The sequence below is a fragment of the Nymphaea colorata genome, chromosome 1 (assembly GCF_008831285.2).
Source record: "Nymphaea colorata isolate Beijing-Zhang1983 chromosome 1, ASM883128v2, whole genome shotgun sequence".
Taxonomy (NCBI): Eukaryota; Viridiplantae; Streptophyta; class Magnoliopsida; order Nymphaeales; family Nymphaeaceae; genus Nymphaea; species Nymphaea colorata.
This window is the reverse complement of record NC_045138.2, coordinates 2,512,226-2,538,415: the sequence shown is the minus strand read 5'-3', so window position 1 is coordinate 2,538,415 and position 26,190 is coordinate 2,512,226. Positions and strand designations below refer to the sequence as shown.

At 38.0% G+C, this 26,190-nt stretch overlaps 4 protein-coding genes across 5 annotated transcripts; 3 read left to right on the top strand and 1 right to left on the bottom strand.

Annotated features, from left to right (window-relative positions):
* Positions 1–208: 208 nt before the first annotated feature.
* LOC116255373 (uncharacterized) lies at positions 209–7,034 on the top strand. Of its 2 annotated transcripts, XM_031631172.2 has the most exons (11): positions 209–696; positions 1,283–1,321; positions 2,253–2,388; positions 2,674–2,735; positions 3,844–3,911; positions 4,115–4,164; positions 5,378–5,447; positions 5,884–6,007; positions 6,404–6,520; positions 6,697–6,806; positions 7,016–7,034. In XM_031631172.2, exons 1-10 carry the CDS (start codon positions 301–303, stop codon positions 6,784–6,786), a joined length of 1,152 nt encoding a protein of 383 aa, XP_031487032.1. In that variant the 5' UTR covers positions 209–300; the 3' UTR covers positions 6,787–6,806; positions 7,016–7,034. The 2 variants fall into 2 exon arrangements, with proteins under 2 accessions (XP_031487032.1, XP_031487024.1); XM_031631164.2 differs by lacking the exon at positions 7,016–7,034 and having other exon boundaries at positions 6,697–6,975.
* Positions 7,035–10,556: 3,522 nt separating this feature from the next.
* Positions 10,557–14,881, top strand: LOC116255385 (ras-related protein RABD1-like). The gene is made up of 8 exons (XM_031631185.2): positions 10,557–10,748; positions 10,854–10,926; positions 11,051–11,098; positions 11,217–11,264; positions 12,848–12,919; positions 13,332–13,487; positions 13,715–13,818; positions 14,590–14,881. The coding sequence occupies exons 1-8, from the start codon at positions 10,735–10,737 to the stop codon at positions 14,681–14,683; spliced, it is 609 nt and encodes a 202-aa protein (XP_031487045.1). The 5' UTR covers positions 10,557–10,734; the 3' UTR covers positions 14,684–14,881.
* A 2,500-nt stretch (positions 14,882–17,381) lies between these two features.
* On the top strand, positions 17,382–21,509 carry LOC116246489 (GDSL esterase/lipase At1g33811). Its single transcript, XM_031618393.2, has 5 exons — positions 17,382–17,657; positions 18,954–19,078; positions 19,486–19,734; positions 20,643–20,898; positions 21,075–21,509. Exons 1-5 carry the CDS (start codon positions 17,426–17,428, stop codon positions 21,296–21,298), a joined length of 1,086 nt encoding a protein of 361 aa, XP_031474253.1. The 5' UTR covers positions 17,382–17,425; the 3' UTR covers positions 21,299–21,509.
* Positions 21,510–21,733: 224 nt separating this feature from the next.
* On the bottom strand, positions 21,734–25,346 carry LOC116246488 (GDSL esterase/lipase At1g71691). Its single transcript, XM_031618392.1, has 5 exons — positions 24,954–25,346; positions 24,194–24,315; positions 23,836–24,078; positions 22,821–23,070; positions 21,734–22,089 (listed from the first exon to the last, which is right to left on the bottom strand). The coding sequence occupies exons 1-5, from the start codon at positions 25,267–25,269 to the stop codon at positions 21,869–21,871; spliced, it is 1,152 nt and encodes a 383-aa protein (XP_031474252.1). The 5' UTR covers positions 25,270–25,346; the 3' UTR covers positions 21,734–21,868.
* Positions 25,347–26,190: the final 844 nt, after the last annotated feature.

Below are 26,190 nucleotides of genomic sequence, written 5' to 3'. Positions count from 1 at the left end.
TTCTTTCGCCAACCACCGAAAGGGAAAGAAAGGACAAATCCTTGAATCTCCAAAAAACCCAACCCAATTCTTCATTAATAGAGACGAGCATGCTTTAAAGAAATTGGGATTGAACAAAAAGAAGGCGTTAATTTGAAACAGTTGAATGAATAAAGAAGGATGGACCTGTCATAAGTCGGAGATGGATTTCAATCGCCGGAATCAATTAAAAAAAAAAAGAAAAAGAAAATCTTTGTTTATAATTTTTTTCTTCTGTCGAATCATGGATAATTGTTCAAAAGTTCTAAAAGCAGCAACAAAATGATAATCTGCGCCTCGTGGCACTGTGATACGCTAATGATGCTGCACACAATGTCATCCTTCAAGCTAGTCCACCCCTCCAATGGTGGCCACGTAAATCGCAGAGCGAGGGCTCAACCGAGTCAGCCCCTGAAACTATCCTCCAACAGATGTGCCAATCCTTCCTTCAACCTTAGCTCTTCACTTGGGTGCCTCAGATTTCCCGCCACTAGGAAGAGGTATGCTGAGATGGGCAGCCCGAGGGCGGCAAAATCTGTTCATGAAGAGGCAGATTGTGCTGATTCAGCCCAAATAGGTAGCGCCACCGGTGTCGGTACACAATCTTCTGATGCCAATGGAAGAGGCCAATCAAACAGTTTCTTGGCCGTTCTCTGTCCTTTGCTCAATCTCTTGGGTGTAAGTCCTTTTTTTTTCCCTCTGATATCTTTATATGTTAGCGCTGTATTGCAGTAATACCAACTTGCTAACTACTTTAATTTACTCTGTTTCTGAATTCTACGTGTTTATATGTAATTCTTTCTCTGGCAATATCTATCTGTATGCCCTGCATCGGTGACGACATATATTCTTCTTTGGCAAATTGGTGCTGCTGGTCGCTTGGTCCTGCCAGATACTTCCGTTAACTATTATCCACATTCCCGGACTTATTTGTTTCTCCTCCTCCTTTTCTCTCCCTCTTGTTTTCAATATTAGCATTGCGCTCAATTCATTCTTTATGCTCATCATTAGCGCATACTTGGCATTCTTCATGACCTTTCTGGAGCTAGAGATTTTACTCTTGTTAATTCTTCCAGCCAAATTACTTTGTTTGCCGATATTTCTCAGTGTGTACTTGAAAAGTGAAATCAGAGAGCGACTGTTGGTTTCTAGACAATTGAAGCTAAACCTACATGAAATATTGAAGCTTTCTAGTTTTCTTTTTGCCACGAGACATGATGTTCCTAACCCTATTGCATTTCTTGTGTTTCACATGTAATAACAGGGAGGCGATCCTACTCAACCACGGAATGAGTTATTAGAGGTATTCTATCGATGAATCTGCCAAGTCCAGTAACATATTATTTAATTATTTATGCAGATTGTACTATTAATCTCAAGACTACCGTGTTAAAGTCCTGTTGCAACCTCACGGTTTCAGCGAAACCATGGTTCTGAATATGAAATTGCAATTTCCGACAAAAGCTGCAAAAAAATTGTTCAGGCGCAAAGACCATCAGGTAGCCTTTGTGCATACAGATCCATTCCATACCCCCAAAGGAGGATGAAAAACCTTTAGAGAACGTTACGGCCATAGTATCGTAAATGCATAGCGTGGGTATCCTCATTAATTGGAAGATCGTAACGGCATTTTGCTATATCCTACGTACATCTGCCACTTGAAGATAGTGAAGTTCTCCAATGATGATTTACGGTGTCAACTGTCAACCTTGGATTTGCACCAAGTCTGAATACTGGTACTGATTGCAGACCTTAATTGGGATCCAGGTTGAATCTGGGTTTTTTATATGAAATGACCTAAACCATATCATCTCTATATATTAATTAGACCACCTTAGCTTGCCTAGACAATAAATGGACATCCTTCTTTATCACCAAAAGTGGATTTGACAGGATTTGGTAGGGGTTGGTTGAATCTGGGTTTTTTTATGAAATGACCTAAATCATATAAGCTCTATATATTAATTAGACCATCTTAGCTTGCCTAAACATTAAGTGGACTTCCTTCTTTATCACCAAAAGTGGATTTGACAGGATTTGGTAGGGGTTGGTTCTGGCCAAACGACTGCTGTTGACAAGTCTTACGATGAAGTAATGAACCTTGGCATATTGTGTTTCTGATGCTGGCAGGTTGTGTATTCTTGTTCTTTCTGAACATATCAAAAATAGCCTAGCTAATCTAAAGGTCTAAGTGTTTTGATTATGGTTAATGAATGGTCATTCATATTCCATAGGTGGCTTCATCTTCCCTGGCTTCTGTTGCAAGACTTCCATGGGGATCAAAGTCATTAATACCAAGCAAGTTGAACCAACAAGAGGCTGGAAGCAGTGAAAGAAAGCCTCCTGAAAGGTTGCAGCTCTATGAATTTGGTATGAGTCTTCTAAAAGCTCGTAAAAATAGTTATTGGAAGCCATGCATGTGAATCTCAGTTAGCATGAGGGAGGTAGAGCGGGCACTCTGATCACAACCTTAGATTAGTCTATTATATATTTTTCCTTATGCTTCTATCTGGTCCCACCTACCACATGGATTCTATGATTGAGATACACCAGAGAAAGTTCCTATAGCGTTTCCAATATTTGGATCCTTGATATAAGTTTGATTTTTGATTGCGGTGACTTGCAAATTGAGTTGTTGAAGTTGTTTGTGGCCAGAGGCATGCCCTTTTTGTAGAAGAGTTCGAGAGGCATCTACTGAGCTTGATCTTTCTTTAGAGGTGAAGATCAACTATCTGACTACATTGGCAATGTTAAGTAGCAGAATTCCAAGTTTTTCTGCAAAAGGAAAAAACTAGATTGCATCTTATAGTTACTGTTGGACTCAAGTGTGTTTTCTATTATTCATATTTAGGCTCCAGATTGTTTTCTATGCAGAACACTACTAACACAAGTAGGTAAATGGTTTTTTGCTTCATTAACAACTGCACTCAACAACTGAACTTCTCACTTAATTCTGATTTATTGACAAGCTTTTGTGAAGTCGTAGGGTAGGCCTAACTCTTACTGAGTTTTTGGATCCAATGTCTTGCTCTCTTGATCATGCTAGTGGTACTTTCATACACATTTATGTGTCTCTCTAAATTCTACATGAGTATGTCTGTAACTTTGTCTGTGTTCACGTGTTTTTGCTGGAGAATCACATATCGCACATAAGGAAGGAAGAGAATTCTCTCTTGTCAAATCCTTTCAAATGCTTATATAAAAAAAAATCCAATGCTTTTGGCAATCCCTCAAAGAGCTAGATCTTCTTGGGAAATAAATTTCATTTCACTGCATCATTCATTGGCTGAAAAGAGAACTGGAGAAAGTATAACTTCTAGATGTCCTTATCTTCAGAAATCAAAGGCTGAAGATGTTATTGTCTTTCACCATCTTCGGTAGAATTCTTTTCCCTTGGTATTTTCATGATAACGGGGTCATGTTTACAGATAAAACTATGTGGAAGTAGTTGTACTTAAGAAACTTCTTTTCTCCAGATCGATTTCTGAAAGCATCATAATTTGGCAATGGTGTCCATATGGCACTGCCCCTTTCGGTTCTCTCTTTTCTGAAACATACTTGCTCAGTCATAATAACTTACAGAAAGGAAAAGGTAGTTCTGTCTGTTGTGCTATGGTTAAGGGAATTAATCAAATCAATTAAAAAACAACCTGTCATACAAGTTTAGAGAATCGCTGGTTATTCATGTTCCATTTATGTTATGTGTCAGCTATTGCTAGTTGTAGCACATTTTAAGATCTGCTCATCATCATAATCTTTCCACGTTATCTTCAACAGGAGGTATTGTATTTTTTTATTATAACAAGTTCATTGAAAATTGTACAGGTCTATCCCTGTCCTAAAGGCTCCTCAAGGCACCGTGAAATGGTTACGAAACTTGGAGGAAAAGAACAGTGAGTATGTTGTGGGTTTGCAGTGAGTGTAAAAAGCCTTAAAAGATGAACCAGTTTAATGCATTCAAAACATGCCAACATCAGAGACCAATCCAACTTGACATTCAATTATTTTGCATCTAATTGTTCTTGCTTCTCATTTCTTCTATTGCGACAAAGAAATGCACAAGATCACTTTTCATTTTTCATGAATTTTGATGCAGGTTTCCTTTCCTCATTGATCCAAACACTGGAATCTCTATTTATGAGAGTGGTGAGTTTTTCTAAACTTATAGCACAAATTTGCTTCGGTAGACGGCTTGGTTTACTAATTGTTGTATTGATTCACCAAAGTGTTACTAATTATGGTTTGGGTTACTCTTTCTGGTCGTTGGAAAAATAGTCTCACCAGTCACAGTTTGAAGTTTTTCTGCAGCTATTTCTCCAATGACCATCATTATGTGTTCTTTCCCCTGTTACATTCTATTATTCAATTATAACTATTTGATCTTGCTGTCCACAATTTGCATGCCTACTGCATCATACATTGCCATGCTTTGTGATGGGATGTTATGTCATTATCTGTTGTTGAGCATTCAAATTTCTTCTCCAAGTTCAATTTGGTATTATGCCTTTTGATCATTGATGATATTAAAAATGGACCTATTGAAGCATCAAATCCAATGCAATTGGTAAAAGGTTCAATTTGGTCCATGACAGTGGAGAACTTTTATTTTGATGTCAAATAGCTTGTTTATCAGATCAATGGTGGTTAATTTTGTAGTACCCTCAACTCTGGTTTTGTTAAATGTTCTAATGGTATGTCTAGCTTTTAGTTGTTATAAGAAGTTTCATGTGTGCAAGTCATGAGACAAAATGGGAACTCTACATGCAGTTGCTGTGCATAGTAGAACTACTTTCATAGTTTGATGCAAATTGGCAGGAAGCCATTATTGTGATAAAGATGGTTGGAAAGATTAGCCTAAGAAACAAGCTTAAAATTATATATATATATATATATATATATATATATATTATGAATACATACATTTGTATATATAATAAATATATTATGTATATATATACCCTCACTGCACCTCCGCACCCAAATTTTTTGGGATGTGCTGTGGCGGCACCCTCATCCGCACTGGCACCAGCACCCACTCTCTGCACTCATGTGACATAGGATTGGGAATAATTTTGTTTGTATTTTGCCATATGATATTTTGTCTTGCCCTTTGATTAGAGAAAATGGTTTGCTTGATCCTTTTCTTGCTATTCTCAGAATTTATACTGTTTCCATGTGAGACCCGGTTTCTTCTTCTGGCCTGCACATGTTGGTGTGTATAATTGTATTTTTTTTTCTAAATTTTCATTTCCTAGCTTCTGCACATTTCGCTCATGGTGACCTTTTTCTGGTCTTAGTTTTGTTCTTTTATTCAACAGAGAAATCATTTTAATATTTCTTCTCCTTCCCTTTAATTTAGGAGAAATAGTTAAATACCTATACCAGCAGTACGGTCAAGGAAGGAACCCATCTCCTGGGCTCTTGGAAAGGTACAGATCCTTTCAGTTATAATTTCCTGCATGGTAATATTTACGATATGATATCCAGAGAACTGCATATTTGGTTGCAATTTGTATGTCTTTCTGGAAGAAGTAGTGTGGCTAGTGCCAGCCATTTACTTTTCTTGACACTAGCTTTCCTATTATGTTTTATGACTTGATTTTGATTCAGTAAAGCTGCAAATTAATGATAGAAAGTTCAACCACTCTAGTGGTTATTTTAGGAAGGATTTTGGTTAGCATTTATCCCGCATTCCACCTTGCAGGCGGAAACTCAAAACCTAGCTGGACATTAACTTAAGCAATAGATTTGTGTTCAATTGGTGCAGGTATTTGAAGTTAGATCACTTAGGCATGATTATCCAAATTTTGATCTTGTACCTGTATATTCCCTGATAAGCTGAAACAATGCGTTGGCTTCATGCAGCACACTATTCACGGGATGGGTACCAACAATTCTCCGAGCAGGAAGAGGTTTGAAGCTGTGGACAAAGGCCAAGACAGTAGCACCACCTCAAAAGTTGGAACTATTTTCATATGAAAATAATCCTGTATGTGCCTACACCATGATTGAATTACTGAAACAAATAGACGTCTATTTCTTAACCAATTAAATAGGAAAAAGAATTTCAGTAATTCAACTTCATTCAGAAATATACTAGATTATTAACATGGATGATAGAAGTTATGCAGCAGGTGACCGTTCTGCAGTACTTTTGTGCAAGCCAACTTGAGCATGAGAAGAATTTGAAATCAATTTCTGGCTTATGATAGGATATTGGATCTGATCTTACTGTTAAATTAATAATCGAAATAGTTATTCTGCATCTTTTCTTGGCAATAATGCTGGTTGTTGGGAAAGTAGTGAAACTTATTGGTTTGAAGAATTTATTGTAGAAAACCTACCGTGGAGATTTGTTGATTGAGTCTCATTGGTCTCTTCACAGTATGCAAGGATTGTTCGTGAAGCACTATGTGAATTGGAGCTTCCTTATATCCTGAACAATGTTGGGGAAGGATCTTCCAGAGTTAGTTACTTGTATCAGATCTCAGGATCAAAAGAGGTATGCTTATATCCATCAATAGATTCAATACTACACCATTGGCATTACTGCATGGTATTTAAAGCATGAAGTTATATAAATGCGATATTGTTTCGGTTGGTTAATTAGCTGGATCTAAACTGCAAGTTATAGCATCTAATTCTTCATCTAAAATGACATAGTTGAATTTATTTCAGGTTCCATACCTGATTGATCCTAACAATGGTGTCCAACTGAGTAACTTTCGAGAAATACTATCATACTTGTTCAGAACATATTCTGGCTAGTCCTCTTTGAATTATTCCAGGTAACGAGGCATAATTGTTTCTCCTAACATGTATAATCCTTGTGAGGTGTTACAATATGGTAAACAAATAGCCTACAAAAATTTCCTATTTCTGTACGTCTTTTTTGTTTTTATCAATTGATGCAACTTTTCCTTTGTTCCATTATAATTTAGATTTCATTAGTGTGCCCCTCTTGCTGTAAGTTTAAAGTGTGCCTACTCTCCAATAGTCAGCAGGAGGACCTAGAGGGTCGTACCTGCTGAAGCCTACCAATATGCAGCTGGCAGTGGCAAAATGCAATCCAACAAAGCCAAGATAAGAAAAGGGTGTTGGTTTCTTGAGAATTTGTCTACCATGGTTTGGCAGTTTTAAGTTTTTTAAGCTTTCTTCACTAGTTTTTTTCTGCCTTCTCCAATAAGAAGCAAGAAACTGCATACTGCTATCATTGACAGGGGAATTTTCAGTTTTAACTTTTATCATATCTTCATGAGCATAAGACGTGGATTCTAACACCGGTACATACAACATGATGCATCATAACTTTGGCAGTTATGATAATATTTTTGCATTTACACTTATCTAGTGGAACAGAACAAACATAAGTTCTTTTTATTGCTTAAAAAATAACTCTCATGTACGAGCAAAATGTTTTCTACATGCACCAGTAAAGCCGGTGTCATCTGTCCTCACATCACAGATCACTAGGATATAACAGCTATTATCTACTCTAAGGCCATGTTTGATTGCCTTGGTAACTTCTGTTTCATGTAAAGATTATCCTCACTGTACCGAGAAAATTATAGTAGTGAGGAAGTCAAACATTTCACCATCATATAGGTTTTAAGCTCTGAGAATAAGTGAAAGTCGGAGGGCGAGACCCAAGAGGCACTATCCTGCGATTAAACTTGACTGAAGGTAAATTCAGAATTAAAACGAATTCGATGTTAGAGAAGTTTATGAAATTCAGGTGGCACTGTACATTAATAATTATTCTTATCAGGAAATTGCAGATTATCCTTCTTTCTGGATTCTGATAAACGCATTATGAGAAGTTTTTTTGATCGAAATATACTTCATTGTAACCTGAAAAACGAGAATTCAAGGTACCACTTGCGTGTTCCAATTTCAAATTCATTTGTTAAAATAAATCACAAAAATTTTCTCATACTGGCAGACTACTATTTGGAGGGGTTGGTATCATGGGCACGAGTCAGGCAGGTCTCTATGAAACATCACCTTACATGTATTCACGTTCTCTTCTTAGTACCTTTTAATTAATATATATGCACACACACACGTTTGCGTGCATCCTCACATGCACACATACTTGGGAAAATGGAGTGCAGTCAAATGATCGGGATTTACCATTCAACGGTCGACGCCTAGCCTAGCTAAGCCTGGGATTGGTACCCTCAGTGATGAAAGAGTTTCTAGTTATCAGTAAGGGTTTTAAGTAGGCATGGGCATTAGGCCGGTTCCGCTTGATAAGGAGTCAGGTTCACAGTTGAAATTTTAAAAAATATATATTTAATATAAAACAATGCATAATTAATTATAATAAAATATTATAATTATATATAAAAACTAATAAAAATAATATTAAAAAATCTTATTGGGCCGAACTGAGCTTAGTCGGGCCCACCTACGCTGGCCAGCTTTGATGCCTTTTTTTCGGGCTGAGTACCCTGCCGGATAATACCTTGGCTTAGTTTTAAAGGAGCTGGCTGCCAACATCACAGCGAGGAGAGAGAGAGAAAGAGAGAGAACAAAATTAAAAAAAAAAAAGCGAAGAAGTAAGGTGTGTATATATATATATATATATCGAGCAAAGTCGGGTCCTCAATACTTGACTTGAGCTAGCTCGACACAGCAAGTTACTTTTGTTGGCTCGGCCCAAAGATCAAATGACCAACCCAAGCTTGACCCATCATAAGCTGGGTATCCGACTATTGGATATGTGGCCCGATGTTCATCCTTAACTTCAATGCCCAGATTGCGATATAAAGATAATAGTGAAATCATAAAATGGCAGGAGAGAACTAGATTCAAGTGGGTTGGCATAATCTGGGTGGCTGTTATGTAGATGGTCATGGTTCAAATTTAATTAACTATGCTCTTTAAAAGGTTTATGGGTTTCTCTTCAACCTCGGATTCATTAAGCTGGAAAACCACACCTGGGTCGACACACTTAGTTGGCCACTCAACGTTGGTCAAAGCTAGAGAGAGACAGAAAGATAGAGAGAGAAAGGCTCCCGCATCCAAGTCAAGAGACTTAGTTATCAAAGTGTGTGCAGCCATTGGTCTAAAGCATAATCAACATACATAGTAAGCCTAGGGTTCAGAGGAGGGTCAGAGGTAGAAATTTTTCGTGAAGAACGCTAAATTAAAGTTTCTAAATTTTGACATGGACCGAAATATCATTTCTCAAAAATTTTATATAGGACAAGTAAATTTTTTCTAAAATTTAAATGTAAGTTCTTTGAAAAAAAGACTTTTTTTGAGGTGCGGTCAGGACCCATGCCGGCCATCCCTTGGCTCCGGCCCTCACTGGGAGACACTTGTTTGTTTAAAAAATTGAATTACCATGTTACAATTGTTGATTCACACTATGGGACGATGTTTATTTTGGTAGTTGTTTTACTTCATGTTGGAATTAGGTTTATGCTTGAAACGCCCGGGCCTGTACCGATATTTGAAACCTGAGCCTGGGCATAGCTTGGTTAAAATAAAAATATTTTTTAAATATAAAATAGTTTTTTTTAAACACAAAATATATTTTAATAATAAAATATATATTATTAAATAAAAATAAAATAAAAAATAAATCAAGTCGGGCTGGGTACCGGGTAACAGCGATTACCCAGGCCCGATGCCCAATCCTCACTGGAATGAAAAAAATGTTAGAAAATATGTATCTCTCCAATTTAAATTAGTTTTTCGAAAAAAATTAGATATCAAAGGAATAAAAAAAAACGCTCTAACTTAATTTGGATCTCGGGATTAGATTCAAATTCAAAAGTAAACACTAGCCAAAGTTCAGGTAAAAAAAAAAAGTCACAAATAAATGTTCCGATCCAGTGGATCCAATGTCAACTTATTATTGCAGAAAGCAAATTTAAGAGGTAAATTCAAGTTCGACTAGAACTGATGTTCAAAAATCACACTCCAAAGTAAGTTTGGGCACTAGGTCGGGCTATCGGCAATCCAGTCCAAACTTAAGAAAAGGGCATCGGGCCAACTCGATAATATGAATTAATATATATTTTATTGATTTCAATATATAATTATAATATTTTATTACGATTAATTATATTTATTTATTTTATATTAAAAATATATATTTTTTAATTTAATCAAGCTAGCCCAAGGATATATATAACACGGTTCGTTACTTGAAGCATCACATTATGCTTTCTTGAAGCCTACAGATTAGATTCCATCGCCAATCCAAGAGTACCACTTGTCAAACACTAACTATATTGCAAAATAATGTTAGATTTTTTTTATTATTTCGTTTTATTTCTAAGAAATTAATTTTTAAATATTGTAAATATTTTTTTTATTAGTTCGTTTTATTTCTAAGAAATTAATTTTTAAATATTGTAATCCACGTTCTCCAAACACACACACATTCCATTGGTCCCAGGATTTTTCATCCCGGGCCAAACAGTCCCTAGGTGGAGAAGGTCAAAATAGTCCTTGACCAACGCATGAAGGGCTAAGCTGGGCAAGCAAAAGTCTCCAGGGGGCTTCAACGGCATGCGTAGACAGGAAGGGAGGTTAGAGAATTTGGGGGAAGCGTCTCTCTCTTTCTCTCTTTCTGGCTCCATTTCTTTGTGAATACCTCAACGATCTCTAGCATTTCTCTTCAATTTTTTTTTTGCCCCCTTCTTTTTCTTTCTTCTGCCTTTGATTTGGTCTTTCTTTGGGTTTCTTGAAGGAGAGAAAATGAGCAACGAATAGTAAGTTTCTTCGTTGGTTTGCTTTCTGTGAATTTTTTTATTGGGTTTCTCGAATTCTGATTTTATCCGGTTCATGCGTCGATTTGTGGCTCGTTTTTTTTGTAGCGATTACCTCTTCAAGCTCTTGCTCATCGGAGATTCTTCCGTCGGAAAGTCTTGCCTCCTTCTACGGTTCGCTGTAAGATTTTGTCTTTTTTAGATCATCTGCACTTAATTTTTCTTTCTTTTGATTGATGTGCATGATTTGGCAATGGATGGGTGAGGAATATTTAACCTTTCGAATATGTTAATTTGGTTTCCAGGATGATTCTTATGTGGATAGCTACATCAGCACGATCGGTGTCGATTTCGTGAGTCCGAAACCCTTAGTCTCCTTTTGGGTTTTGGTAGAATTTTTTGTTTTTGTTGACGTGCATTGAGATCGTGTTTCTTGTCTTGTTTTTCTGTTATTTGTGGGGTGTCTTCCAGAAAATCAGAACCATGGAATTGGACGGGAAAACGATCAAGCTTCAAATAGTGAGTATCCCAGGAGAAAATGGATTCATTCATTTATTTATTTGGAACTGAAGGTGATGTACTCTTTGATCTTCTGTTCTTTTCCTGTTGTGGGTGGGGGGAGGGGCGCTCGGGGGTTGAATTAGAAAAAAGGAGAAAAGAGAAAAAGAAAAATCTTATTAATAAGGTGCTGGCAATTGAGGTTTATTTACTTCGCGGCTTAGATTGCTACTTGTTTCTATTATCGGTTATTAATATTGATGAATGGAAGTCGCAAACTATAACATTTTGGTTTTAGATGGCTTGCTTCTGTGTGTTTTCTATGCTTGATTGTATGCATGCATGTAATATGGCTGTAATGTAATTCAATAAGATATCATCCGTGATAGTGGGTAGGATCTCTATGTTGCATTCTGTTCTTTTCCACTCTTCTTTTCAATTTATTATCGTGGTTTCCTTTTTGATTGACTTTATGAGGCGGAAATGGTTATAAGCGGGTCGCAAAAATGAAGGATACATTTTGGTTGAAGTTGTTGACCGCATTATTGTTTCAGAAAAGTCATTACACGTTCACTGTGGCTGTCAATTTTGATATCTGATGTTTATGAGTTCGACTCATGCTACTGGGTTTGCCCAAATTGTTTGAAACTCTTTCTTCCTTTTTGTCATTAGCAGATCAAATTTTGATGAGGACTTTTCAGAGGTCTAAAATTTAGCAGCCAACCCTAAGATTATTTGGTCTTATTTTGAAATGATTAATAGGTGGCCCAAATTCCAAAAGAGATGATGCTGGCAGCATGTTGTAGAAAAACAATGATTTTTCCTTCTCTTTGAAATTTGTTATAGAGATTGAATCGTGGATGACTTAAAGTTGAGAGAAAACAAAAGCTTGGAAGAAGGGAACGAGTGTTAATTAGGTGAAATTGGTCTTATTCTCATTTTTTAAGGCCTTGATCGCCCCAACTCCCAAAAAGAAATGTCTGAAACGATAATTAATCTTGATTTAACTTCTTCATTGATGGTCAATTTTGCTTTATTTGGTCAGATTCTTGTGGAATCTGTAAGACTTAAAAAAAGAAAAAGGACGTCGAATGAAAGTTATAGTATAAAATGCCATTTCAAGTCTGCTTTGGTTTATGGCAGCACAAATCATTTGTAAAAATTTGAAACTTTAACTCCCAAGCAACAATGGTAATTGATCTGTCAGGAGGTGATTTGGTTTTGCAACCGACTCGTGCTAACTTATCGTATGCTTGTCAATTTTTTTTTAATCACTTTTTTTTTTTTTGGGGGGGGGTGGGGGGGAATCTTATAACCATTATGCCAGTAGGTTACTACTTTGTGTCTGAACGAACTACTATAGCAGTTGCACCAATGTTGGTAAAGTGCAACTATGGAAATGCTTGTTTGTTTCTTTTCGAAGAAAAGCCCATAAGCATTTTGTTGGTTTCTTAGGTTTAAGGAAAACTAGACCTTTTATTTGCAAGAAGGATTGATTTTACCAGAAGTTGTTTTATTATTTTTTATAAAAATTCATTGCATTTATCACTTATCAGCAGAACTTGTGATTCTTGTTTGGAACTGATAGAAGCTTCCTTGGTTAGTGGGACACCGCAGGGCAAGAACGATTTAGAACCATAACCAGCAGTTACTACAGGGGGGCTCATGGAATCATTGTAAGTCTTTCCCAAACTAGCTTCCTATGTATTCTGTGATGGATTTGCATCATACTTTTTTGATATTTTTTTAATGTTTATAGGATTGAAGAGTAGTGAGAAATATATTCAAGTATTGACAATATATTGATGTTGATCAACAAAGTAAAATTTGATCTCTGACCTGGGACTAGACTCTGCAACTTCTAGCAAAGTAGGACCTAGTGTTCACATCCTATCGTTTGTTCACTTCTCAGATGATTGATGATGTACTGGGCACCACTACATGCTATTCTGTTTTAGTGGTTCAGTGAGAACATTTGTAACCTTTCTTTTCCATCCAAACATCTTCTACTCTTGTATGGGTTATCTTATGTAGCTTTATTGTATCCTACCAACTGTCACATCCTTAACTATTCTAAGTTTGCTGCAGATTGTTTATGACGTAACAGAGCAAGAGAGCTTTAATAATGTCAAACAGTGGCTTAACGAGATTGATAGATATGCAAGTGATACTGTGTGCAAGCTGCTCGTTGGGAACAAATGTGATTTGGTCGACGAGAAAGTTGTGGATACACAAACTGCAAAGGTATTTTACGTGTCTCTTTTCAATGATTTCACACTTTCGTTTCATTGGGACATGGGGCTAAATGACTTGAGCAGAAGTCTCTTTTCTCTCTCTCTTTTTCTTCCAATATTATTGGTTGCATAGATATTCCTCTTTTCATTGAGAGGCTACCAGTGGCAATATCTTCCACATGTAAGTTTTTTCTGCTGAGGCTTTACATTAGGTGCAACTTCGTTTGAGAATTGTAGGCTTTTGCGGATGAGCTTGGAATCCCTTTTCTTGAAACAAGCGCTAAAGACTCCATCAATGTTGAGAAAGCTTTTGTGACAATGGCTGGGGAAATTAAGAAGAGGTAAAGTCTCTGGTGCTTTCATATGTAGCAAGCTTTCTGGCCTATTGTTTCCAGCTAAGATTTGGTGATGTATCTGCTTTATGGTGTCGTATCCACGTGCATGGATTTATAGATGTGCAATCCTCATCTCTCCTGTTCAAAAAGTCTGGCCGTGTTACATGTATAGCCTGCAGACTGTTTAATATATTTTTTCCCACCATGCAAAGCCCATTGTTTTGACCGGTATCATTCTGGCATCATGTTGGCAAGCGAGGAGGCCCCCTTGCCTTGACTCTGACATGCATGCGGCAAACTGGAGAGTGGAATATATAAAAATGACCTGAAAACATCTCCATGTTGAGAACCAATTGCTGATGTCGAAGATTCTTTTCTTTCTGAGTAGGCTGGATGCAAGTAAGCTGGGAAAATTCAACATGTTGATCATCTAAATCATTCGAAAAATCCACTCTTAAGCCATAAATGGACAGTCGTGGATATCATTATCCTTGTTTTAAATTTCATGAAAGAACTAGCATGTGCTATTTAGATACTCTGCAGTGAATAAGAAATTAGTACTGTTTTTGCTACTTGTTGAGTGAGTGAGAGAGAGAGAGAGAGAGAGAAAGAGAGAGAGAGAGAGAGAAAGAGAGAAAGAGAGAGAGAGAGATTGTTCTTTTATCTATTTTATTTATTTCTTCTCAAGGTCTCTGCAGCAAAAGTTTGAACGAAAAAAGCATCTGTGCGTATCTGATTTTTATGTCCATTGTTTGGTCTTATTTGTGCACTATGCAGATTGGGCAACCAGACCAGCGCCAACAAAAATCCTCCAAGTACAGTGCAAATGAAAGGGCGACCAATTCAACAGCAAAGCAGTTGTTGCAGTTAGTCACTAGTCTTCTCTGTACTTTACATCTCCTTGTGGGCCATGTCCATGATAGCTTGTATGCATCTCCATACCACACCAATACCTTTTTTTTATTCTTTCTTTTCTTGTACTGTGGCTTGTGTTCTGACTAAACTGGATTGCCTTGTGTAAATGCTGGGGAAGCTTGCATTTTGTTTTATGCAACGTTACTTTTCTGCATATTCCAAGTTTGTGCGCTAGGGAAAGTGATATATGCCTTTGGTTAACTCCGATGCACCATTATTTGGCCTCTTTCCCAGGATTTGATACTCACGGGTTTTGTATTTGTCTAACCTGGCTCAGATAATTTCCGATCTTCACGTTCACCGGCTCCGATCATTTTCTTTCTTTCAATGTAAACAACCGTGGAGTTGAAGGCACAGAGAGAGAGAGCAAGAGAGAGTCTCTGCTTGATTCATGCTTTAGGTTAATAAATCTAGAATTATATGACAAAATGTTCATTTTTATGTGTCAAAATGTGTCTAGTTGCTTGCGTTATGGAAAAAAAAAAAAACCTTCTACAGTATTTCAGGTTAACAACTTGACATATGCCAACTTGATCACGTATGATTTGGTAAACCTTCTGACTGAAGCCATTGACAGTTCTCCTGGCAATTTCTTTTGCCAAGATTAAGCCCTTTCTGCAACCCATGTTGCCATCTTTTTACTGATGATAATCCTGTCTTCCATACTTCCATGTATGAATTCAATTTCACGGTTAAGAATCACAAGAAATATCATTTCTGCCTTTGGTTGGAAAAAATGTCCTCTGATTAGCTTATCTGGTGGCTATATATTTCGGTATCCCATAGAGCAGCTCCCACTCTAAACGGCCGAGTTTGAGCCTCCAACTTTAGTTAATCATAGAGCAGATTAATGCTTTTGATTTTATCGCAAAATTCTAGTGAAAAATTGGATGCTGAAATATTTTCTTTCACGAAGCATGGCATATTTTTTTGGATATCAGGTCAAGTCAGGTGTCATCACTCATGAAAATGATGAAACGTCACTAACGAATAGAAACAGAATATAATCCAAATAAAATGGAGAAAAAAAGGTTGTTTTAAGTATTGCATTCATGGGTAGTTTTGTTGAAGGAAAACGTCCTCCAACTTCATAATATACAGTATAATAGAGTTTGAAGAGCGGTTCGAGACAACAACCTGAGGCACCAAAAGCAAGTTTTCGATTCGAGTAAGATGCTGGGTGATAGTCGATTGAAAGTAAGATGTTGAAGTTAAAAGCATTTAAAGAGTTTAATGACTTGGGTTTTTCTTTTGCCATAATCTGATGGAAGTATGCCTAAATTTATGGCGTAGTCTTTGTAAGGCTTCACGGTCTACAAGGCTGCAACTCACCAAACTCACGGAGAAAAAGAAAACCCATTAATATTCTAGATGGGAAATTTCTAGATTTTTCATGATCTCATCAAGTTCAAGCTTTTCCGGACGTTGGAGTAAGATACATATCACAAATCAAAACTCTCTTATGTATGTAACAAATATGTACATGTACATGCATGCACTTGTGTATGATCATGGCAACACAATAACTGTAATAATCCCCCTTAATCCTGATTAGAACAAGGATTAATTGTCAATAAAGCAGGATTTTATGAGACATTCCTTTCCTCGAATGTCAAGGAAACTATCTTTTAGCTCATTAAATATCCCATTTATTGTTTTCATGTGGTAAAAAGTTTATCTTTCATGTGCCAAAGTTGAATGGGGAATGAACTTTTTTGGTCCATTCATTTTAAACATCCTCATACATGCTCATGATCTGTGAATACTGGTAGAGGCACACCTGTCTCAAAGTGGGCAGGTGCCTTTCGTGACATTCAAAGCTTTATCTGTATCCAGATCTGATACCAAAATATCTGTAATGAAAATCGGTTTTGATCGGCCTGATTCAAATCGAATTCGTGGCAAATTGGTATATATATATATATATATATATATATATATATATATATATATATTGGTAGTAACCAGACCAATAGGTCAAGAACAAAAACCATAATATTTAAAGTGTTTTTTTTTTTTGAATTGTAACCTTACCAAATCTTAAGGATAACTTAATGCAAAATGTCTATTAAGTTGATGATTTTTTGGGTTTTAGTAGTGTTTTTATAATAAACAAAAATGAATGGCTCTCATAGCATCAACATTTTGATAATAAAAAATCAACATTTTTCATAAAAACAACTTGATTTAAAGTATGTTTAATATCAAAATAGGTTTTATAAACATATGAGGATGTTTATATGTTCTTTAAAATAATTTTTTAATAAAAAATTAAAAGGTCTGGTTTCTATTCCTGACCTAGGTATCTGGCTTTTTCCAATATATACATATAACTCGTGAAAAAAAAAAAATTGGCCATAGAAATAGCCGGCTGATTTCATTTTTTCTACATACACACATGAAGGACTGGTACACACACACACATACACGCACATGAAGGACGCCATCAGTCCACACACACATATATGAAGTTGAAAACTTTCTTTGAAAAAAGATAAAAGGTGATCCAACCATGCCTTCTTTCACCGCCCTCCCCATCTGTTTCCAGCCATTCTATTTATGAGCCCATCGACCTTAAGCATGACTCACCTCTGCATCTCCATCCACTCTGCACACACTTTTTTTTCTCTATAAATTCTCTTCGATCAAAAACTCATTCCTATCAGTATCACTGTCCCTTTGTTCTGCCCACACAGTCATGGGCTTTGCTGTTGCCGCCCTTGTGGCCATTCGTCTGGCTCTACTGGCCGGGGCTCGGCCGGAACCGCAGGTCCCTTGCTTGTTCATCTTTGGGGACTCGCTGGTCGACAATGGCAACAACAATGGGCTCCTCACCCTGTCCCGGGCCAACTACATGCCGTATGGGGTCGACTTCCCGCAAGGCGTCACCGGCAGGTTCACAAATGGCCGGACCACCGTCGACATCATAGGTCAGTGCCCTTCGACCTTGAACAAGCCTGGACTCAGGCGCATGATATGTGGCCAACTTCTTGAAAATCATTGGACTTAATAAACTTGGCCCTTATCTCAAGAAGAATCATATTTGTACACTAGTGTAGTGATCATTTGTACATTTAGAAGGTGTTTGATGCCGAACAGGACGACCCATGCGTTCACAGGACATGATGTTCTGTTTAAGCCACAGTTGGCCGACTCAGCGAGTTGGCTCCGGAATCGCCTGAGTCAACTTGGATCGCTAGAAAACCTGACCATGAGTTAAGGTTGGCCTGCTCGTCCCTAACTCGCCTTTGACTCGGCCTGACTCGACCATAACTTGTCATGACTTGCCCGATTCAGGTTGCTTTAAAACTTGACCAAGTTAACGAGTCAACTCACCGAATCCACGAGTCAACTTGCTGACCCAGTAACCCTGTCATCAACCAATCCAAGTCTGAATCACGAGTTTGCCAACTATTGCTTCGGATGAACCAGATATGTTCTAGTACTAGTAGCTAGTGTCAATGGATTTATTGGCCACATAACAGGTGTGGGTGCCCATACTATCCATATAGGAAGACATGTCAAACGACCATTTACAGATGTTTGATGGATATTTATGAGTATAAAGCCATTTAGCAACAGCCCTTTTAAGGTTTATTGGGCAAATGAAACAATATATAACTGTTCTATGAATATAGTCTAAAGATTGGAATCGATTCTTGGAATGTGTTCTGTGAATTTGTCCTAACTTTTAACTTTTAAAATAGATTCATGAAACAGTTACAAACTATTCCATTTACCAAACCAGCCTTTAAGAAGCTTTAGTGTTTTTAATGTGCTAAGGGTACTTTTGACTTTTTTGTAATTTTAGTTAGTTTTGTCTGTATAAGTAAGTCTTTGTTTTATTATGGTAAATGATATTTTAATAATTTTGGGTTTCCAACATTCATTCTCGTATTTTAGGGCAAGAACACAACCTTATCCTCTCATCTAAAGGCCGTTTGATGCCGTGGCATATGACTGCACCAGTTTAAAGTTTTTTATTTTAAATAAGAATCTTTTATATATATATATATATATATTACCTTTTATATGTCTGCTTTAAAAATTTGGATAGACTTAAAAAATATTATATTACTATATTTCATAAATCTATAACTTTTAAGGTTGTTTATTGATAAACAAGGTGTAATTATTCCTAATGCCAAACGGCCTTTAATATCATATGTTCTAATAATTAAAAAATCACAAGGAAAAAAAAGGTGACCTTGTAGAAACTTTTGCAGCTCAACTTCTTGGTTTCCGGCGGTTCATACCGGCCTATGCCACTGCGAGGACTCAAGACTTGGTCGTGGGAGCAAACTATGCATCTGGTGCTTCCGGAATCAGGGACGAAACCGGCATGAATTTGGTAAACAAAATTGGATATATATATGTTTCGTTATGAAAATACATTATGCTATTCATAAATTTTGTCAGAATCTCGATTGATCTTAAGTTGCTTTTCAAAATGAAACTCTTAATTTACTTTGTCTTCACACAAACACTTCTACTTGTGAAACTCTTGATATAATTTGATTGGTATTTCTCACGATCAAGCCTTAGTTTACTTGGTTTCATAATTCAAGAACCTAGAAATGTATACATGTTTCCATAAAATAAAGTTTGATCTAAGCCAAATAATCTTGATATACCCTCAATTATATTAGTTAGTTCAATTATTGATGTCTGCGCGATAATTAACAACATTGATTTGACTTGGTTGCTTGTTAATTTGATAATTATTGGGTGATGGGCCGAAAACGGGGCCTGTGACAGGGAGATCACGTGTCGATGAACCAGCAGGTGCAGAATTTCGCGAGGACGGCGAGGAGGCTGACGAGGCTGTTTGGAGGGAACAGCAGCTATGCTGGGGAGTACCTGAGCAGATGCATCTTCCATGTAGGGATGGGCAGCAACGACTACCTCAACAACTACTTCATGACTAATGTCTATGACACCAGCACCAGATACACTACCAGGAGCTATGCCGCCTCCCTCATTCGCGACTATTCGGCACAACTAACAGTTAGTCCCGCCAATCTTATCTAACTTCTTCTTCATCTTCTTGCTCGAGAATGTTTTAGGTCATCTTGAGATCCATCCAATCACGGTTGTCTGATGTAATGTATCGGGCAGATGCCATATACATTCAAACAGTTAGTCCGGCCCTCTTCTTCTTCTTCCTTTTTTTGTGTTTGCCTTAGAATCTTTAGGTCATCTTGAGATCCATCCAATCACGGTTGTCGTCCGATGTAATGTATAAGGCAGATGTGATTAAGACTGACATATACATTATCAATCTGTGTATCGTGAGATACCAGAGGATTTCTTCGTCCAAACCTGAAACAAAGAAATCTACAAATCCTTTTATTCACACATACATACACATACGCACACATACACATGAAATTTGGGTAATCGGTCCCCAATATAGGTAACTCTTTTTTTCATCATTCAATATAAAGGGTGAGGTTCCCTAGGTTGTCATGTATGTAGTTGTGTCATATATATATATATATATATATATATATATATATATATATATATATATATATATATATATATATATATATAGAGAGAGAGAGAGAGAGAGAGAGAGAGAGAGAGTTGATGTATGTGTATGTGTGCTTTTGTTTGGGGGGGGGGGGGGGGTGGTTATATATACAAAAAATTGCTTTTTATTTGATTCAAAGTTTTACATTTATCTATTCATGCTTTCAAAAGCGAGAGAAAGCAGGAGAAAAAAAAATCTCAGACAAAAAATCCTCCAACAGGGATTTCTTTCTGATTAATCGTGTAGGATTGAAGGGGAAGTATGTATAGAAAGGAAGAACTTCCTTCTAGCTCAGGGATTTTAAGCTGTGAAAGATGAGCAAGAGAGAGAGGCCATTAGTGGGAAGTAGTTAATGTCACCAATTTTGGTGAATACGCAGAGGCTGTATGATCTGGGGGCGAGGAAGGTGGTGGTGACGGCGATCGGTCAGATAGGGTGCATCCCCTACGAGCTGTCGAGGCTGAGCAGGAACGGCAGCGAGTGCGTCGGCAACATCAACAGGGCGGTGCAGATGTTCAACGCCGGCCTCCGCAACCTCGTCACCCGCTTCAACCGCCGGCTGCCGGACGCCTGCTTCGTCTTCTTCAACTCCTACTTCGCCTTCCAGGATCTCCTCGACAACTCTGGCTACTATGGTCCTTCTCTCTGACCTCTCTCTCTCTCTCTCTCTCTGCTGTATAAACTCCTTACTCTGTTTCATCATTTTTAGCTATTTCTTGCTGCTTGGTAGCAGTGATTTGGTGAAAGAATTCGATTGAAGAGCATTAGAACGAGGGATTTGAGTTGTTTCTCCTGTAAACTTGAATTGCAGGATTTTCGGTGACAGACAGAGGGTGCTGTGGAGTGGGAAGAAACAATGGACAGCTCACGTGCCTTCCCTTCCAGCAGCCATGCGAGGATCGAGAGAGCTACCTCTTCTGGGACGCGTTTCATCCGACGGAGGCCGCCAACGTGATTCTCGCCAGGAAATCGTACAGCTCTCCGTCCGCCAACGAGGTTTACCCCATGAACATACAGCAGCTTGCACGGTCCTGATCTCAGAGATTGAAAGAGACAGAGAGGTTGTTCTTAATTTTATGTTTCTAGACGATCACATTCTCAAACATTGTCAGCTGATCGGTACAGAATGGTTCTTCTTTCACATTTGAACGATTTATTTGTGTTCTGCTGGTACTTGAAAACTATGTATCCAAGCGAATAATCAGATATGTTGTTGGACAACAATGGTACCACCCAAACACCAAACACTCCTTTTGTGTTTTTGACGATTAGTCATGCATGCGCATGGATCAAACACACACACACACACTGTTTCAACGATTAGTCATGCGTGTGCTTGGATCAAACACACACACACACTGTTTCAACGATTAGTCATGCATGCCCATGGATCAAACACGCACACACACTGTTTCAACGATTATTCATGCATGCGCATGGATCAAACACACACACATATATATATATATATATAGAGAGAGAGAGAATCATGCATGCCATTGGTCATTCTAACACGAGGATGTCTGAGACATACATGTTAGAAGAAGAGAGAGTCGTTCTGGAACAAGATGGGGTATTGGCATTTGGGGACTGTTGTGCAGTTGATCAAAGGAAGGCAAGCTGTTGGATGTTGATGGGGTAGGCGATGGAGGCGGGACCGGTGAAGGACATCCGGGCGAGCAGAACGTTGATGCGTTCCGTGGGGTGGAAGGCGTCCCAGAACACGTAGGACTCCCTCTCCGTGCAGGGTGTCTGGAACGGGAGGCACGTCAGCTGCCCCGCGTTCCTCCCCACCCCGCAGCACCCACGATCCACCACGCTGAACCCTGCAGTGCAGTCCACAACTCAAATTTCATTGAAAAGTAATCTAGACAATAAATTTTTTACGAATTAAAGTTTTTAAATTTTAACAAAGTTAAAATATTATTTTTTTAAAATTTTTATATAAAACAAATATTTTTTTTAAAATTTACATGTTTTTTTGTAATTTTGTTTGAAAGAGGTTAAGGTCCATACGGCCCCCTTTGAGTCCGTCCCCCAAAATAATAGAAATAACTATCGGCAATTAATTCTATTTTCTCAAAATAAAATGACCGAACGCCCTTGCACTTTATACTGCAAGGGTAAGTATGGAATAACTATTTTTAGTTGACCAAAATACCCTTTTGAACAAAATGACCAAAGTGCCCTTATAAAGAGAAAGACTAGGGTAAAAAAAAGATGGAAAAAACGCATTTCAAACTCAAATGACCAAAATGCCCTGGCAATGGAATGCAATTTCCTTTCATAAGGGCAAAGAGTGAAACCAAGATGAAGACAAAGTACCCAATTTTCAGATAAAATGACAAATTACCCATATAAAAAATTTATTATCAAATGACCAAAATACCCTTTTCTTTCGTAGAAAAGACCACCCATGAGATTTTTGGATGAACAGGAACCAAACATCCGCATCTTTTTACAGTTCAAATAAAAATCAAATCAAACCAATGGAAAAATGCGCAGTCTAATATAATAATAATAGTAGGAAAAATGTAATGGAGGAAGAAAGAAGTACCGTAGGAGGTAGGGTTGGAGAGGACGTGGTTGAACATGGAGTAGACGTCGAGGAAGACGAAGCGGGCGCCGGGGAGGTTGGCGTTGAGGCCGTCGACCATGGAGCGGGCGTTTGCGTTGAAGGGGAAGACCAGCTTGTTCACGTCCAGGTCGCAGCTGCTGTTCAGGCTCTGCGCCAGTATGCTCGGGATGCACCCCAGTATCCCCACCCCCGCCAGCACAAACTTCCTTGCCCCCAAGTTGTACAATGTCTGTTTTGCCCCCCCCCCCCCCCACCCCATATTATCAAATTAAAATAAATCACCTCCATGCACCTTATTAATCTGTCCACCTCATGAAAGTTTGAACTTTTTGGTTGAAAGTAGATCAATGGTAGTCATGTTAATCAAAAAAATATTTCTCAAGTTTTATTTGCCATAGGTCAGTGGAAATTACTCTTGTGCCCTTTAACATTATATGAAAAATATGCCAAAATTTTTCTGAAGTAAAGAAAAGTAAAATAAATTCTTCACCTAACTTGACTAAAACGTTTAAATAGCTGATGAAGACAGCTGATGGTCTGCGCCTGTGTTCTTACTGGTATGTTTGAAAAGATTTAATGCAAATCGATTAAGCTAGATTTTTCTATTTGAGGGTATTTTAGACTTTTTGTCACAGTTAATTAACAACTAGATAACCCAGAGTCAGTTTTTGCAGAAAGTTATTTTTTTGAAAATACTGAAAAAAAAAAACTTAGGCTTGTTTTTAATAGTATCCAAACTGTAGGTGTATTTTTGAAATTTTTTAAAAACGGGGAAAAAGAAATCAACCTCCAAGAAATACCGCATTCTTTGGAATGAAATGAATTTGTCCACATTTGTAAAACGGACACTGTGTTCCAAACACCTTCAATTTAAAATGACTACCAACATATAAAAGCTGGATAACGATAAACATGAACTTAACGTTAAAATGATTTTTCCTCCATGAAAGAAAGAAATTGAAAAAACAGGTGAATTTAACGTTACATTACTGACCGTTAGCTGACGAGCATACTCATCGACAAGAAGCGAGGCGAACTGTTGGCCGGTGTATTGGTTCCTCGTCACATAGTTAGGCATCAAGTAGTTGTTGAGGTAGTCGTTGCTGCCCATCCCCACGAAGAATATGGACCGTCCGATCGACTGAGAGAGCCGATCAACGCCGCCCAATTGAGTGGTGATAGAATCCAGAGTGCCTTGGAAGTTCTCGATCTGTTGATTGAATGGAATTCGACCCATCTAAAATCAAAGAGAACAAATGAATATAAAAAATAAGAGGAAATTAGAAATCAAGTTAGCTACTTGATAAATGATGCGTTTGATTCAAACCAAACTTTTTTTTCACACAACTCACAAAGTTACGTCCGGTGATGTCGAGGATTCCGGCGGCGGCGGAAGCATAGTTGACGCCGTGAAGCACGTCGCTGCCGGAAGCTTCCGAGAAGGGCGGAACCAGGGGAAGGCCCAAGAGCTCAGCTGCACACCCGAATGAATATATTTAAGCAACTGACATGGTGATATTGAGCAGGTAGCATGGATGCTTATAACTAGTTTTCAGAACTTAGACAACACCAATTTTTCATCAATATGTACTTGCATGCATGCCTATGGTGTTGCAATCAGATGTTTCATTCGGTAATATTTCAAAATCCAGAAATGCTAACTAATATTTACAATGTACACACATATATATATATATTTGGAAGGTTAATGCTCTACATACTCAAACTTGCAAAGGTTGATCAGTTGTTTCTCACTATTATTTTTTTTCACAACAGTCTTTGCACCATCCATATAAGCTATTTTCTGTTCTTACTTGTTTTTTGACATGCTTTTATTTTCTATTAACTTTCCTAGGAAAAGTATTGACAGCACAATAGGTAAAAGGCAGGATTTAACTTTCTTATTCAAAGAAAAGAATGATGAACTAAAATCAAGAGCGCATGCCAAAATGAACAACGCACACAAACAACAGAAAAGCTAGTGAACTACTAAAATGAAGATTATGTTAGCAGCAAGCACGGCCTGGCAGTTCATAATGGTCGAGATGAAGTACCAAAATGAGAAGAAGAAGAGGAAGAAAGTTTTACTTGAAAGATGTTCGGTGTACTTACCAATCTCATCGACCATAGTGTAGCCATTAGAGAATCTTCCAGTAGGACCGCCTCTGAAATCAATCCCATAGGGGTAGTAGTTGGCCTTGGCAAGTGAGGGCAGGTTGTTGTTGTTGCCGTTGTCAATAAGAGAATCACCAAAGACGAACAGCGCAGGCACCATCTCCTGCCTCGGTCTCCTTGACTCTCCATCTGCAGGCTGACCCTCAACTACTGCACATGGCATCCAGACGACCACCACCAAGATAAAGAAGAAGACGAACGTGAAAGTGAAGGAGAAGGCGAAGGAAGCCCCATTCGCCATTGGTGATATCATCTCTAGCAAGCAGGTAGCGCAGAAAGAAAACAATAAAAGTAGCAACAGAGAAACTGAAGAAGTAAGCGAAGAAGGAAGGAGGGTGGGCTTGCTTTCTCAGATTTGCACGCTCGGGTAGTATTTATAGCCCATCAGAATCCGAGACAGAGCGATTCGATCGAGTCTGCCAACGATTCGGTACTGCAATTATCAGTTAGAAACTTGGAAGTGAATTATAGACTTTTGTTCTGTTATGCTTAATTAAGGCTTGGTTTAGTTTCACCCACTATCTCATTAAAATTCATTACTTTGTGAGGAAGACAGTTATCTTCTTTGCTTAGTTAAACAAATATAAGAACCATTTTCTGTGGGTTCCCACTGTTAAATACACTCCATTTTCTCTGCATGCCCACTTTGGTAACAAAGATAATGTCTCAATGATTCTGCTTTCTTGGCAAAATTAATTCCTTGCTTCCTGCGCTCATTATCACTCATGAAAAAACATTTCTCTTCCCGCGAGACTAAACAAACGAGACCAAGTGTCGCTGTTGCAGTACTTTGAGCCAAACCCCATATTTTCTTATCCCTCCGCTCTGACAGATTTTGCTGCAGTATTTACTCTCTGATCTACTCATGCCCACACTTTTCTTGGTGGGACTTCAGATGAAGCGGGTTTAACTTCAGATGTAGATATTATTATAATCAGATACAAGATTTAAACAGATGTCAGCTAACTGGATATTTCAGAATCAAACGCGAAATGGTGTTACTGAATCTGAATTTTCAGATGCTTAAAGCATAAAATGTCAGGATTGGGTGAAACTTGCTTTATGAATCGGACTTATCAGGATAATGGATGACATCCAATCCTTTGATTGCCTGTTTCGAGTTCATGCACGTGAAGACTCCGCCATTTCACCCGTAAAATTATGAAACAAGCAC